At 44.1% G+C, this 14,420-nt stretch overlaps 1 protein-coding gene across 1 annotated transcript in view; it reads left to right on the top strand.

Moving 5' to 3' along the window:
- The first annotated feature begins 1,132 nt into the window (after positions 1 to 1,132).
- thsd7ab (thrombospondin, type I, domain containing 7Ab) overlaps positions 1,133 to 14,420 on the top strand; it is a 126,735-nt gene continuing 113,447 nt past the window's right edge. The window contains exon 1 of the mRNA XM_084027302.1: positions 1,133 to 1,677. Within this exon, the coding sequence (XP_083883428.1) occupies positions 1,527 to 1,677 (151 nt within the window). The 5' untranslated portion in view covers positions 1,133 to 1,526. The remainder of the gene's footprint in view (positions 1,678 to 14,420) is intronic.

The following is a 14,420-nucleotide window of genomic DNA, read 5'->3' as shown; positions in this document are numbered from 1 at the left end:
TTTGAGTTACGCTTGCTAAAAACAAACAGTGCCCAGCTGTTTTAGGAAAAGATTAGCATTTTGGTAGAAACAGATGTCTTTGGTTGAGTGCAGCAGATAAATACTGTCATCATTATCCTCCAAGTCATCAATCCTGACTTCCACCAACACCCTAACCTGTTGGATCCAATTATATATTTGCCGCTACGCTGCTACTTATGTAGCACATTTGCTCTATTAAAAAAAAAATAGCACATCAGTTTTCCGAGATGTCTTTTGTATGTTGATGAAGTTCCTAGTGGTGGCGCTCTTTCTCTGTTCAGGGTTTTAAAACAGTATAAATGTATGTAAAGGCTTGGTGCGGGGATGAGGATGATACACATAATGTAAAGACACCTACACGTTGATTTTTCCATCTATTTATTGCAGTTTTTTATTATTTCTGGTAATGGAGAATGGCGCATTATTTATGTATTTTTATATGAAAGTATTAAGCTGTTACTGTACGTCCTCATTCACTCACAGTCACTTTCTCACCAGCACAAACACCCAACACCCCCTCTCCCTCATCCTCTCTCCCTCTCTCTCTGTGTTTTGCTCCTCCTTGCTTCCCCAATCGACTCCCCCCCCCCTCACCCTCACCCTCCCCCTCCCCCACCCACTTTCTCTCGCTCTGCATTAAGCCCTGCTTGTCTCTGATCCTGGAAGCAGTGCTTATGGGAGCTTCTGAGACCAGTGTGAGCACTGCTGGTCTCCAGTCGCCTTCCTAGCACCGCAAGTAGAGGGGGAGGAGGAGGAGGAGGGGGAGGAGGAGGAGGAGGGGGAGTATCCCTAGGCGGGAGAAAGGAAAACAGCAGAGAGAAAGTAAGAAGGAGCATGTTGGAGACGCAGAGGATGTCATAATTAAGGGAAAATCAGAGACAAGAGAAGATGAGGACAGGAGAGAAACTAAAAATCTAAATATATATTTATTTAAAAAAAAAAGAGAGTGATATCAGGGTGGCAAAGGGAGAGGAGCAAATGAGCGAATAGGAGACGGAGAGAGAGAGGAAGAGAGAGAGTGAGAGTGAGAGAGAGAGAGAGGGAGGGAGGGAGGCGAACAACACTGCAGACTCTCGCCCACTGTCACTGCTCCACAGCCAGAGGACAGAGGCAGCAGCGACAACAGTGGGAGCGGAGACGATGGAGGAGGAAGACCGGAGCATCCATCAGCAGCTCAGTCACTGACGGCCGTCCTCTGGGACCGTCGGCCAAGTTGGGACCCGGACAATCCCACTCTGTCTGTCCTTCACGGGACCGAGAACTGGACCTGAACTCCTGCAGGACTGATAACACACACCTCATTATCTCTCTCCCCCCCCCTCTCTCTCTCTCTTTCTCTCTCTCTCTCTCTCTTACACTCCCGTACACTCACTCTCTCACACTGAAGCACACTTCACTTCTTCTTTGCCTTTCGGACTAGCGTTTTTTTCTTTTTCTTTTTTTTCCAACCCTGCCTTCGCTGACCTTCTGAGCTGAGTGGATTTACTTTTCTTCTGTGGCGGACCATGGGGCTAGGGTGGAGGGGTGCAGCAGGGACCCGCCGGGTAAGGACAGGGGGGAGCTGGTACCTTTTGGTGACATTGCTGCTGTCCTGTGGTTTCTGGGAGGCTCGCGCACAGACAGATGATGGGAAGTCTGTCTACTTCTGGGAAACAGGTACTGAGAGATATATATCCTTGTTTTGCATATGGCACGTTTACAAAGGTGGGGAGGCGGCTGATTGCATAGATGTGTGTGTGTGACCGCCCACACACAGAAGATCTGATCATGTGTGTTTTTAGTTCGTTATCTGTGGAGATGTGTGATAACTTTGCAGCGCCGCCTTTCTAGCACACAAAAAAAAAAAACCCCCGTTCTTGGATCCGGTACAGAAAACAGACGTGTTCTCGTGGTTAATTAACTTGCACGGGTTTACAATGCTTCCAGATGACACACTTCGGTTGCCTGAAAACTTGTTATTTGAGGTGTACGAGTCGACGCTGCTGAACTTCAAAGATGCATGCACTTGAAAGATGACCCAGAAAATCCAGAGTCTGAGCAGCGTGCAGCACGCAGGACAACACTGAGCCATTTATTTAATGTATTACTTTCATCTCCCTGAGTCGCAGGTGATGCTCCCATTATGAAAACGTTGCCGCTGTGTGTTACTGCATGGCTGATAGGAACTGCCGCCGCGCAATAGTGCTTGTTGGCGAGGGAAGGGTGGCGTTGAGATGACGATGCCGGTGAGTGAGCGTGGGAGGCGACGGGTGAAATCCATACATGTAGTGCGTAGTGTGTGGATTGAAGGGCGGATCTTATCTTTTGATGCTTGTGTTGTGCGCTGAATAGTGTGTTAAACTGTCCATCACAGCAGGAATGAGTGGGATCCGTTGATTTATGTTATTACCTCTGATGTGAAGGGAAGCCGACTGTCAGGCACGGACGCTGAACACTAATTCAGAGTTGTTGAGTATAATAAATGTTGCAGTGATTATTACCATGATGATTTCTCATGGACAAACACACACAAACACACACACACGGAAGTCCTGCAACACATCAATTAAACGAGTTCACTTAATCCTCAATTAGACCGAAAAGCTAAAGGAGGATAAGTCCTGCTCTTTTCTTGCACAGACACGTTTCACCACAAACGATATTTTAAGGTTGTATTTTTATATCTTCTCGCCGTAACCCCCGAACTCAAACAGCCCCGCTCCTCCCCGCCCCGCCCCGCCTCGCCTCGCCCAGCACCAGCTCCCTGTTGACGTATCCCACGTCTCTCCTGTGGTTCTGCATCTTTAAAGAGGATGTAGCTGAGTAAGGAGATTAAAGGAGCAGGGATTTAACAACCCAGGAAAGACAGCCCAGGGAACAGACTTGAGAAAGAGAAAGGCAGAGTGAGCACTACAGGCGGAGAGAGGGACTAACTTAACCTACATCTACCCTACTGTAGGTCATAGTGATTACGCCTCTCTCCCACGCTACACCACCTTTCTCCCACACTATGCATGTTCCTCAACTGGAGAGCTCGAGGCTCTCTGCTTTGAAATGTAATCCAGTGCTTGGAGTTTGTTCACTTCTTCCAAAATAAAAGGTAGCACATAGATTTCAGCCCTGGAGTCTTCCTTCTTTCTTTCTTTGTTTCTTTCTTTCTTTTTTGTGCCTCTTTGATTTGACAATTGCCTGAGTATTAAAATCACATAGGGCAATTTAGGGCTTCGAATCCCAGTTCATTTCATCAAAGTGTGATTACTGCATGTTTGCACAAGATTTGCATACTTTAATTTCCAATCGAAGCTTGTTTTTTTTTTTTTTTAGCACAAAATGTGATGTTTGTGCACATTTGCAGAGTGTGCAGTGGAGGGAATATTCATGTGGCAAGCAATGCTCTGATGTTTTGCATATTGATGAGTCTAGCTGAAATACGGCCCCTGTCTTCCAAAACTGAGGGGAATTGGCGCCTGCGTTGCTTTTATTGCCTTCTGTGAAAATATGATGTATCCGTTTTGGAAGGTGAGACAGTTCGACGCTCTTTCTTTTTTATTTTCTCTACTTTCATAAACGCTTTCTTTTGCGATTAGAATTCTATTCAAATGAGGCGGATAGAGACAACAGGCGCCGCCAGACACCACGAGTGATCTTTTCTGAAGGTGGCGGTGAGGATAACCGTTATAGCCGCCATGAGGACGGTGCTGCTGCTGCTGCTGCTGGAGATGATGATGGTGTTAATGGCTTGACACACTGTTTTTCCAGCGTCTTTGAGAGATTGCAGGGAGTTTGTCTCTGTCTCTGACGCTGTTTTTCTTCTTGTCGCTTCCTCTCAACTCTGCAGAGCCCCGGTGCACTTCTTCCCCTGCAGCTCTCGTCTGGCACTCATACCATATTTTGCTGTTTCTGTTTCAAGATCGGCAGCTTTTCCCATTCAAGGCAACAGTAAAATATGCTGAAATTCCACAGCAGCCTAATCTGTTGCCGCTGGTGAGGAGGCATACGTTTCTGCACCAGGATGACAATGAATCCAACGCATACGTCCTGCATGTTCATGTCTAATAGAGAGAGTAGCACACACACACACACACACACACATACACAGCAGGCGCATTGCTTCCATTCTGGTACTGCATGCGAGCTTCATTAGACCCTGTTGTTGGAGCGACAAGGTTGCCAGGTTTGAGCTGTCAAGTCCTCACATGTGTGCCTGAGGACAAAGCAATTACAGGTGGCAGTCGTAGGCGATGGTGTGTTCAAGCAACGGAACATCTCGGTGCCTGACTGGAAGTGTCCCATGTGCGGTTTCATAACGATGCAGCTTCATTTTTCAGTCTTAAAACACGTCCAAGAATAAGTTTGCAGTGAGTATCTATCCACGGTGTCTTTTTTTGTCTTTGAAAGGTTGAGGCGTTGCATCAACAGGTGCCAAATCATCTGTTTTGACGGTCTGATCGGCGTTTTATCAACTCCTTCCCTGAGGCCAGGCCCCGTAATCTTTCCTGTGATCCAGATTATCTATCATTCAGATGACGCAGGAGCCGCCACCGTCCCCTGATCGAGCCAATCCCATTTCACCTACCGTCTCGCCTCATCGGGAGCAGGTCACACTTCTCAGCACGTGGCTCTGGGCCCTAGGCTCGTTAAGTCACCTGAGTCATGCACAGCCTGTCCCACTAATTGCTCTAACATTCCTGACTTACTAACAGACGTGGGTGTGTTTTCGTTTTTTGCATGCAGTGTCTTAATGCCTGCTCAAATTTAGGGATTACTCCATGATTTCCAACCTTTTGAGAGAGTTTGGACAGATGAAAGCAAAGCAGCGACTAGCGTGTCGAACAGATTTCTGATTGGCCACCTGTTCCCCGCTCTACTCAACGCATTAACTTGAATTGCTTCCTGGATGGTTGACAAACCAGATCAGGAATCACGGAAACAGCCTTTAAAGAGTCTCTATCTTCCATATGCTGACGTATTTCCAGTGAAACAGGACAGGAGTGCCACATTTGTGAGTTTATTACGATGCAAACAATCGACATTTACGTTTCTAATGAATCCACAACGTGTGACAACGCCTCGTTAAGGTCCTTAGGGTGATGATGTTGATGCTTATTGTTGGTTTTATTTATATTTGACCAAATTGTCATCTTATGGGTGTTTTATTGATCGGGGCGGTTGGGCTAAGATGCTAGCGGTAGCTTTCACTTATTGTCATAGCAACGGCAAACATCCAGTTTTTTTTAAGGTAGCCCTGATACGGCGTCGTAATTAGGTGTACAATTTAACCTGGTTTGTGTTTTTCACTCCAGTAGTATTCATTGTTGATAGACTGTCAGCGTATTTTTTGTAAGTTAAACAAACTGTTGTTAACTGTTGTTTTATCAGATGAGCTAATGAGATGATATAAGATCATTGAATTACACCGTTGTGAGAATGTGTATGTATGTGTGTGTGTGTGTGTGTGTGTGTGTGTGTGTGTGTACGTGAATGTGTGACCTAATGTCCCGTCACTCCTCGGAGACGGTGTCGTTTTAGTGCTGCAGCTTTCAGCACTCTGAACGCTGCCGCCGCCTGACAGGCCATTGTTAGCCGAATGCATTCCTCCTTTCAGAGCGGCGGTGAAGGATGTCACCCTCGCCGAGGAACGCTCGTGGCTAGCGGCCCCACAATCACCCGCTATAATGGCCGACCCGCCGAAGACGCCGTCTCGGGGCGAAATTGAGGGAGAATCAGTGTGACAGGTTCACAAGTTCAATACAGCAAACTATCATCATTAATACGGTCAAAACGCCTTCGGCCAGAACTGATTGTAGTGACTGAAATGTTTAAAAGTAGAACCTTGAGACGCATGGAAACAAAAGTATAGCATTGATCTCATCATAGAGTTTATTTCCTGTCAAGCACCAGGTGAGAGATCTGTTAGTTTCACCTCATCATCTCGTTTGATTTTAGTTTTCTTCGGCTAAATGTTCTCACTCACCTTTTTGACTTGATTGATTCCTCGTCTGACCTGACCAGCAGCTTTTTCCCCGGTTTAAATTCATATCTGCTCCCTTTGAACGCCCTGGAAATCCTTTTTCCTTAAACAGCCGCCCCGCGTTAATAACTGCATGCTTATCATGTCCGACCATCTTGAACTGAGCCAGAAACAAACACGCTCCGCAAAGCTTTGATATCAGCGGGAATGTGACTGGCATCGTCCCAAAGCAGAACATCCCTCGGAGATTCCAGCCTCGTTTTAGCGAGTGCATTACAACGTTAGCCTCCGTGACCCTAATTAGCATAGCACCTGAGGGCAAACGAGACTCGGGCCAGCTAATTGGCCAGTCGCTGTTTAAATTCCTTAGCAACCGGCAACAAATTTAGGCCATGCATATAAATTAAGACAATTTCCGTTTTGTCATTACACAGTATGCCATTGGGTTTTATTTCTAATTTAGCACACCCATGTTTTTGAGTTTGAGAGGAATTGGAGGCAAATTGTGTGTGTGTTGTGTGTGTGTGTGTGTGTGTGTGTTGTGTTGTGTGTGTTGGCCGACAACCATCGGAGAAGTGGGGGTTCGGCTTCCTGTGGAGACTTTCTCTGGAAGCAGCAGCGAAGCACTGTGGCCTCAGCATCTTTCTATTTAAAAGAGGAAGGAAGCTATTTTCAAAGTTACTTTTCGTGCTAGCGGAAAAAAAGAAACCCGAGTGCGGCTCAGCGCCGCCGAGCAGAGATAGAGCTAGTACCATGACGTCGTATTTGATTTTTAAAAAGCACACTACGTCACATTTGACCCAGATTGATCTGTTTTGTGGCTCTGGAGATATTACCACCACAACTCAACACTCCAGACCGCAGCATTTCTGCTTTAATAGCCAATCCATCCAGGGGAGAACGATGCCAAGGAGATGCCAGAGTTTGTTTAATCTAAATGGCACAGCTTACACTAAAACCTGGCTATTACTGATATGGGGGGGGTGTGGCGGGATTAGAGATTACACTTCATCCAAAAAACTTTATTTAGAGTGACATAAGAGGATTTCCCACTGCCTTCTCCCACCATATTCAAATGGCTCATAACATATTATAGACGGGGCACTATGTGGTTCAGCTGCACTCCCAGCATGCTTTGTGGCTGCTGGTGATGTGAGTAAGCAGATCAGTGATAGATTTATGTTACATGGGGATGTTTTTCCCCCCCGATTATCAGCCTTGACCTGGTGTATCAAAGAGACACGTGCTGCTGTAAAAAGATCAGTCTATGATAGAAACGTCTGACCTACTCGGTACATATTTACCCAGTTTTAGGAGCGTCACAGTTCACATTTAGTCATTTTTACAGCGACACGTGTTTGTGAAACCCACCTCTGCTGAAGGATATCTATACTACGTATATTACATTTGAGTGTGCTAGCTCACAGAATCAACATCCGTACACGTCAAGTGTGTCAATGATTAGAATCTTTGCTATTTTGGAACAAGTTAGTACACTTAAAGACGTGGCCATGTCTGTATGTATTATACATTCTTGATTAAAGAAGTTAATGCTTACTTTGTTTGTGTTAAGAGTATAAAATGTATTGAGTGTCTTGCTAATACAAAGGCAATATACCATTAATATATTCTTGTTCTTGTTTTAACAAATTGAACATAATGACATTTAAGTAATTACATGTAACTTTTGCTTGACCTATATGTTTCTATAATATATTTAGTGTGCTATAAAGTGTACTATAGTACAATTATTTTTGCAGTGTGTTATTATGAAAGTACGATGTGAGTTCATGTTTAGTATATTTCCAGTTAGTGGATTTATTTTTACAGCAGTGTCTGCTAATCTACTTCAGTTGGCTAAAAGGTTAGCTGCCTTGCTCAAGGGCTCTCTGAGGCGAGCTGCCCCCTCCTGTAGAATCCTCATCCTGCCTCATAGCTCCTCATTTTCCACTTGTACCAAAAATAAACCGAGGGCTCCCGTCAGTCTGTTACGCAGCGGTCACGTTCCCGCGGAGCGTCTTAACAAACGAGAACTCGAGTCTCGCCCACAAGTGGAAACTCAAACAAACTCCCGTGCCCGCAGTGAGAGAGGCGAGTGCTTCGGTGGTCAGGGAGTGGTGTTCACAACCCTATTTCTTTTACTCCCACTGGGGTAACGAGGCGGCTTCAGCGGCCTGAAATGAATCGCAGCGTCACGGAAGAAAGCAGTGACATTTAAGATGCAGCTCTGCCTCCGACGCTGCTCTAATAACGCCGCCGCCGCCGAGATGGAGGAGGCTCCCGAGTAAATATTCCCCCGTCCATCCGGCAGCCCTGTCGTTAATCCTTCATCCCTCTCTGGCCATCAATCTTTCTTTTTTGTGCTGTTGTTGTGTAGACACGGCGTATTTCACAGTCTCTCCACCATAAGAGCTTCTTGTTGTAGAAGTGGACGTTATGAAAGGTACTTATTGCTGTGTGGCCAGAGGATTAATTCATCATTGTGATGAACTGTAAACACAGGCCGCTGTAATCTCTGTGCTTAAGGAATCCGTATATCAGAGCTATTCAGTCTTGATGAATATCATGAGAACATTGCATTAGAATATTGAGCCGCGGCTGCATCAAATCATATATAATCACATTGCTTCTCTGTTATGGACGGTCACGTTGCGCCGCTGCAGGTTTTCTGAATGATTTTCTGCTCGTCTCTGGACCGTGTCGTTGGTTCATTGAGTAAAAATGGAGCAGTAATTCCTCAGAGTGCCCCTAAGCAACAGTGACAGGACGGTGGCTTTAGGTAATTCTTTGTGACAGTATTTGCCAATCCCTGATTTGATGGTGTTGGTCTGTGGAATAGCGGTGACCCTGTGACCTGTGATGTGTACGCGTTGTGCTTTGGTTCTAGTCGACAGGAGAAGATTAACAAGACCGAAAATCACTCACTCACTCCCGACTCACTATCCTGGACTCTCGTAGTCCTCCACCTAGTCTAGGTAGAGAACTATGTAGATGACTGTGTCAAATACTATGGAGCATGGAGAGGACTATATAGAGGACCATGTAGAGGACTATGTAGAGGACCATGTAGAGGACTATATAGAGGACCATGTAGAGGACTATATAGAGGACCATGTAGAGGACTATATAGATGACTATATAGAGGACCATGTAGAGGACTATATAGAGGACCATGTAGAGGACCATGTAGAAGACTATATAGAGGACCATGTAGAAGACTATATAGAGGACCATGTAGAAGACTATATAGAGGACCATGTAGAAGACTATATAGAGGACCATGTAGAGGACTATATAGAGGACCATGTAGAAGACTATAAAGAGGACCATGTAGAGGACCATGTAGAAGACTATATAGAGGACCATGTAGAGGACCATGTAGAAGACTATATAGAGGACCATGTAGAGGACCATGTAGAAGACTATATAGAGGACAATGTAGAGGACCATGTAGAAGACTATATAGAGGACCATGTAGAAGCCGTCTAACACGCCATCTTTAACACGCCGTCTGTTAACACAGACAGGAAAAACAAGCTACATTGACAGGATTTCGTACTATTTCCAACAGTTGTTATTTCCACTGATGAATCCATCCATAACCGTATCCGTTACACAGTGCTCTCCGAAGAGCTAACCTTCACACTAAAATAAAGCACTTATGACTTCCAGTTTCCAGAGAGAAAGGTTTCAAACGGATTATTAAAAAGTCAAGTTGGTAGTAAATCCTTCAATTATACCTTTTGATTGATGCTAGTGACCTCATTTGCATTCAGGCTGTCGTACAGTGGGTGGTTTAGCCTTCAAAATGCTGCTGAAATCTGTCTGCATTTCAAGTCTTTTGTGTGCACATGGTACCAGAAATGGGAAAAAGGTGATTCATTTGTGGTAAAAGAAAGAACACACTTCATCATTTAAGCCCCAACTGCAGCATAAAAGCTCAAAATATAGAAATAAGGAGAGGGAGAGAGACAGAGATAGGGAGAAAGGATTTGTAGATTTGCTTAGAGAGCACACCACACAATGCTTTCAACCACTATCACCATAACAAACCAGGAATACTGTATATAATTGTAGAGGGATGGATAGAGTGGCTGACTAATCAGCAGTGACAAGCTCCCGAGATTAGAGGCAGGGCAGCAGATGGCCCCGGGCCGGGCGTGCCGCTCCTGTATGGATCTCCCAGTAGGTTGATATGCTCTCTAACTGCTCACATCTACAGCAGACAGGCCTGGTGTGTTGGAGCGTTGTCAGTGGTCACTTCCCAGCCGGACATCCATCTAGAGGAGTCTATGAGAAAATGGTCCTACTTCTCTCTTGATGTATTATCTCAGTAAACATTGTAAACATGAGTTTATGGTCTCAATCTCTAGTTTCAAGTCTTCTTCAATCCAGCATGATGTTCATTTAGTACATTATGGTCCATTTAGAGTCCACCAGACCAGGAAGCAGGGGATGCTTTAGGGGGCGGGGCTTACCTGCTGATTGACAGGTCTCTACCACGCTACCAATGTAATTAGCGACTAAGATGACTTTAACACTTCGCTGTGTTGCACGATGTTCATTCACTAAATTAATTAGGTCCCACTTGCTACGTTGTCCATGATTTCTCACAACTTTGACCTTTTCAATGTGTTTTCACTTAATGAGATGAGATCAAATTAATTGATGGTGCAACGGGGAAACTCACGTCACAGCAAGAGTCAAAGAGAGTAAGATAAGTAGGAATAAGATTAGATAATAGAATACGAATAATAATGTGAGCTCTATGGAGATAGAAATTGCACCTTATGTATATTAAATTGCACAGAAATGGATTGCACAAAAAGCAGTGTAGTGTGTGTATATAATATGCATAACCTGAGATAAAACAGTAAGTAGTGCAAATAAGATAAGTATTTTATTTTTTCTTGTGCTATAACGAAGAAAAAAAACAGTGTGACATTAAAACCCGGCATGAGAGTTGATTGTTACATTTTGATTTCCTTTGTCTTATTCAGCATTCGGTTCCACTGAGCTCCACCTTCTCACTTCTGGTTTCAGAAGGTTTTTATAATGCCTGAACTCAGAAATGATCACATATCTAATCCATCCACATTTATAAATAAACCATAGTGAAACACGAGATAAGAATGGATGAAGCCATCTGCCACATGCTCACGCTGAGCCACATGTAACGGGAGGTGTGACCACGAAAGGATTCTCTTCCTCCACTGAAAACAAGCAGCATGCCGAGTGTGTGTGTGTGTGTGTGTGTGTGTGTGTGTGTGTGTCTGTGTGTGTGTGTCTGTGTGTGTGTGCTTGTGTGTTCAGGCCCACGCCATACACCCACAGCACAACGGGCATCGGTGTAAGAGAGGAGAAAAGAGCTAATGGGCCAGCAGACAAATAGATGTTTCAATCGATGGATGCATGGAGAGTTGGATTGTGTTCAAGATTGTAGTTTTTAGTTATGCAACCGTCTAAAAGTTGTGAAAATATCCTGATTGGTTGGTCATTGAAGAACAGAGCCAGAAATACGCCACCTTCAGGGATGCACGTTAACTACCGGCCAAACTTAAAGTACTGTGGATTTTAGGTTGATTTTTTAATTTAATATTTGGGAGTGAGAAAAGACTGGCAACTGCTTATTTCAACTGTAGCTTTAAATATGTTGCTATGCATGTTTATATGCATTCAGTACACCTTACATCATCATGCATTACCCTTTGCCTTCGACTGTTTCACCTCGACCTGAATAGATTGCTGAGAAAAGGCGACGTCAACACATTTCTGGAAGAGTTTCTGTCTGAATATCTGTGTTGTAGTTGGACGGGCAGAAGAGTGTGTGTCTTTGAAATTTTAAATCCAAGGAGACACATTCAAGGTGGTTTTGAGTTGAGAGAAAAAAGGTGTTTTAACCTCAAACTATATTTAACTGGATCTGGATCCATGTGGATTCTGGTGTGAAGCTGCTAACAAAGTTAGCTTCATGTTTCAAGGTCAACTTCACAGCTAAGTGTTAAAGTCATCTTAGTAGCTAACTAGCATTGGTAGCGTGGTAGTGACCTGTCAATCAGCAGGTAAGCCCCGCCCCCTAAAGCATCCCCTGCTTTCTGGTCTGGTGGACTCTAAATGGACCATAATGTACTAAATGAACATCATGCTGGATTGAAGAAGACTTGAAACTAGAGATTGAGACCATAAACTCATGTTTACAATGTTTACTGAGATAATACATCAAGAGAGGAGTAGGACCATTTTCTCATAGACTTCTATACAACCAGAGAGGAGTCACCCCCTGGTGGCCAGCAGAGAGAATGCAGCTTTTAGGCACATCGGTATTGGCTTCACTTTTCAGAACCGGAGGTTGACGTCTGGTTTTACACACAAAATGTGTGATGTTCTCAAAAAAAATCATATATTTACTCTGTATAGCTATGGGAATTGAAGCATATATGTATAGAAAGATGTGCCATCTAATATTTTATTGTGCTCTACATGTTTTGGAGCTTGGACTGTGAGTCGTTGGAAGCCGCCAGTATGCCATCCGTCGGAAATGACCAACAAAGTGATTCATTAGAGTTAAATGAAGTAATTCATATGTTTTCTAAGAAACTCTGGGCATGAATATTAATAATCAAGTCAGATTTTTCAAACCGTCTGCTAATGACTGCAATATGTGCCAGTGGTTTTCCATAAGTGTGCTGATCAAAGTAGAGTGCAACCAGAAATTATTCAAATGAGCTTTTTTGTCATTGAAAGATTAGGCGAGCTGTACTCGATTATGAGACGGCTGCAGAATCACCGCAAAGAGCTGGAGAGAATCAATGTCCCGTTGATTTGTCCTTTTGTGTGGCGGCGGCCCCCGCTCCCCTAAGAGGACTCATTAATGTACAAGGAAAGAGCCCGGCTACTGTAATTCATCATGGCGTGTGACCTCTCTCTCTCCTCGCTGCCACCGGCCGTTCATCCTCTGCCCTTCTTCATCCTCTCAGTATTCTGGATTAGAACGTCCAAGGATTAAAATGTTCAATTACATCGTATGTTTTTACATTTTCTCACATTTTAGCACGTCTCTCCCACTTTTAGATTTTACAGGTTTATTGTTATTGCTATGTAACATTCTTATAAAAGTAGTGTGACATTAATTCCATACATCCCACATGACTCGTAGCTAGAGGCAAAGAGGACACAGCGAAAATGACGTCATTGCATGTCACAAGCCACTTGTGTCATAACAATGCATCACTTTTCCGTTGACCTTTGCCTTTGATGAAGGCACATAGTGTAAATCTCTAAGGGGGGATCCCGCAGTGCTTCCCGCTGTCATGTGGGTTGGTTTTAACATTTGCTCAGTTGAAGTATCGTCGTTACTTCAGCCTGAAAGTCAGCATTTCCAGAGAATCTAGCTTGGTGACGTGTCTGACGTTGGGAGGAATTTTATTTGATGGTTGAAAAGATTAGCTTATCAACTTCTCTGATAGATGGATGGAGACCATGATGTTATTGGTCATAATCGGTTGGTAATAGCTGATGTAAACACGTGTTCTAGTTTGTTTTAAAGGAAGGATAAAACATTAGATTTTGATATTAAAAAATATGAAGAAAATTATTTGAGAATGATATATTATTAAATGTTAATAATATAGGTGGAAACCTCCGGTTCTGAGAAGTGAAGCCAAAGCCGAAGTGTCTTAAACTGTCATTCTGTCGTTCTCTCTGCTGGCCACCAGGGGGCGACTCCTCTCTGGTTGTATAGAAGTCTATGAGAAAATGGTCCTACTTCTCTCTTGATGTATTATCTCAGTAAACATTGTAAACATGAGTTTATGGTCTCAATCTCTAGTTTCAAGTCTTCTTCAATCCAGCATGATGTTCATTTAGTACATTATGGTCCATTTAGAGTCCACCAGACCAGAAAGCAGGGGATGCTTTAGGGGGCGGGGCTTACGTGCTAATTGACAGGCCGCTGCCATGCTACCAATGCTAGTTAGCTACTAAGATGACTTTAACACTTAGATGTAAAGTTGACCTTGAATTATAAAGCTATCTTTGTTAGCAGCTTCACTGCAGAATCCAGATGGATCCAGATCCAGTCAGGCTTCTGCTCGGGGTGCCGATCCACCTGTCACTCCTCCACAGTCCAAATATGGTCACTTCCTTCACTAGTTTCTTATCACTAAAGCTGCTTTCACATATAATTTTGATAAAACGGAAACCCTAATTATTGGAAACTCCACACAGGAGCTCTTTGTCATCAAAAAAGGAGCTTTTGAACCAAACTCCTTCGTCATCTACCTCCTGCATGTAAATGTGCCCCCAATTCATTTTTCTGAAGGCGCTCTTAATGAAACCCCGTGGTCACACGGAGGAAGGGGAACAATGGAAGCAGTAAAAAATTGCCGGTTTGCAACAGGCGTTCACCCGTTCCCTGGCACGCTCTCACACTCAGGATGAGACTTTTTTG

Source organism: Eutrigla gurnardus (assembly GCF_963514095.1).
Source record: "Eutrigla gurnardus genome assembly, chromosome: 14".
In the NCBI taxonomy this organism is placed as follows: Eukaryota; Metazoa; Chordata; class Actinopteri; order Perciformes; family Triglidae; genus Eutrigla; species Eutrigla gurnardus.
Note: the sequence above shows the minus strand (reverse complement) of the source record. Positions and strands in the feature narration are given on the sequence as shown.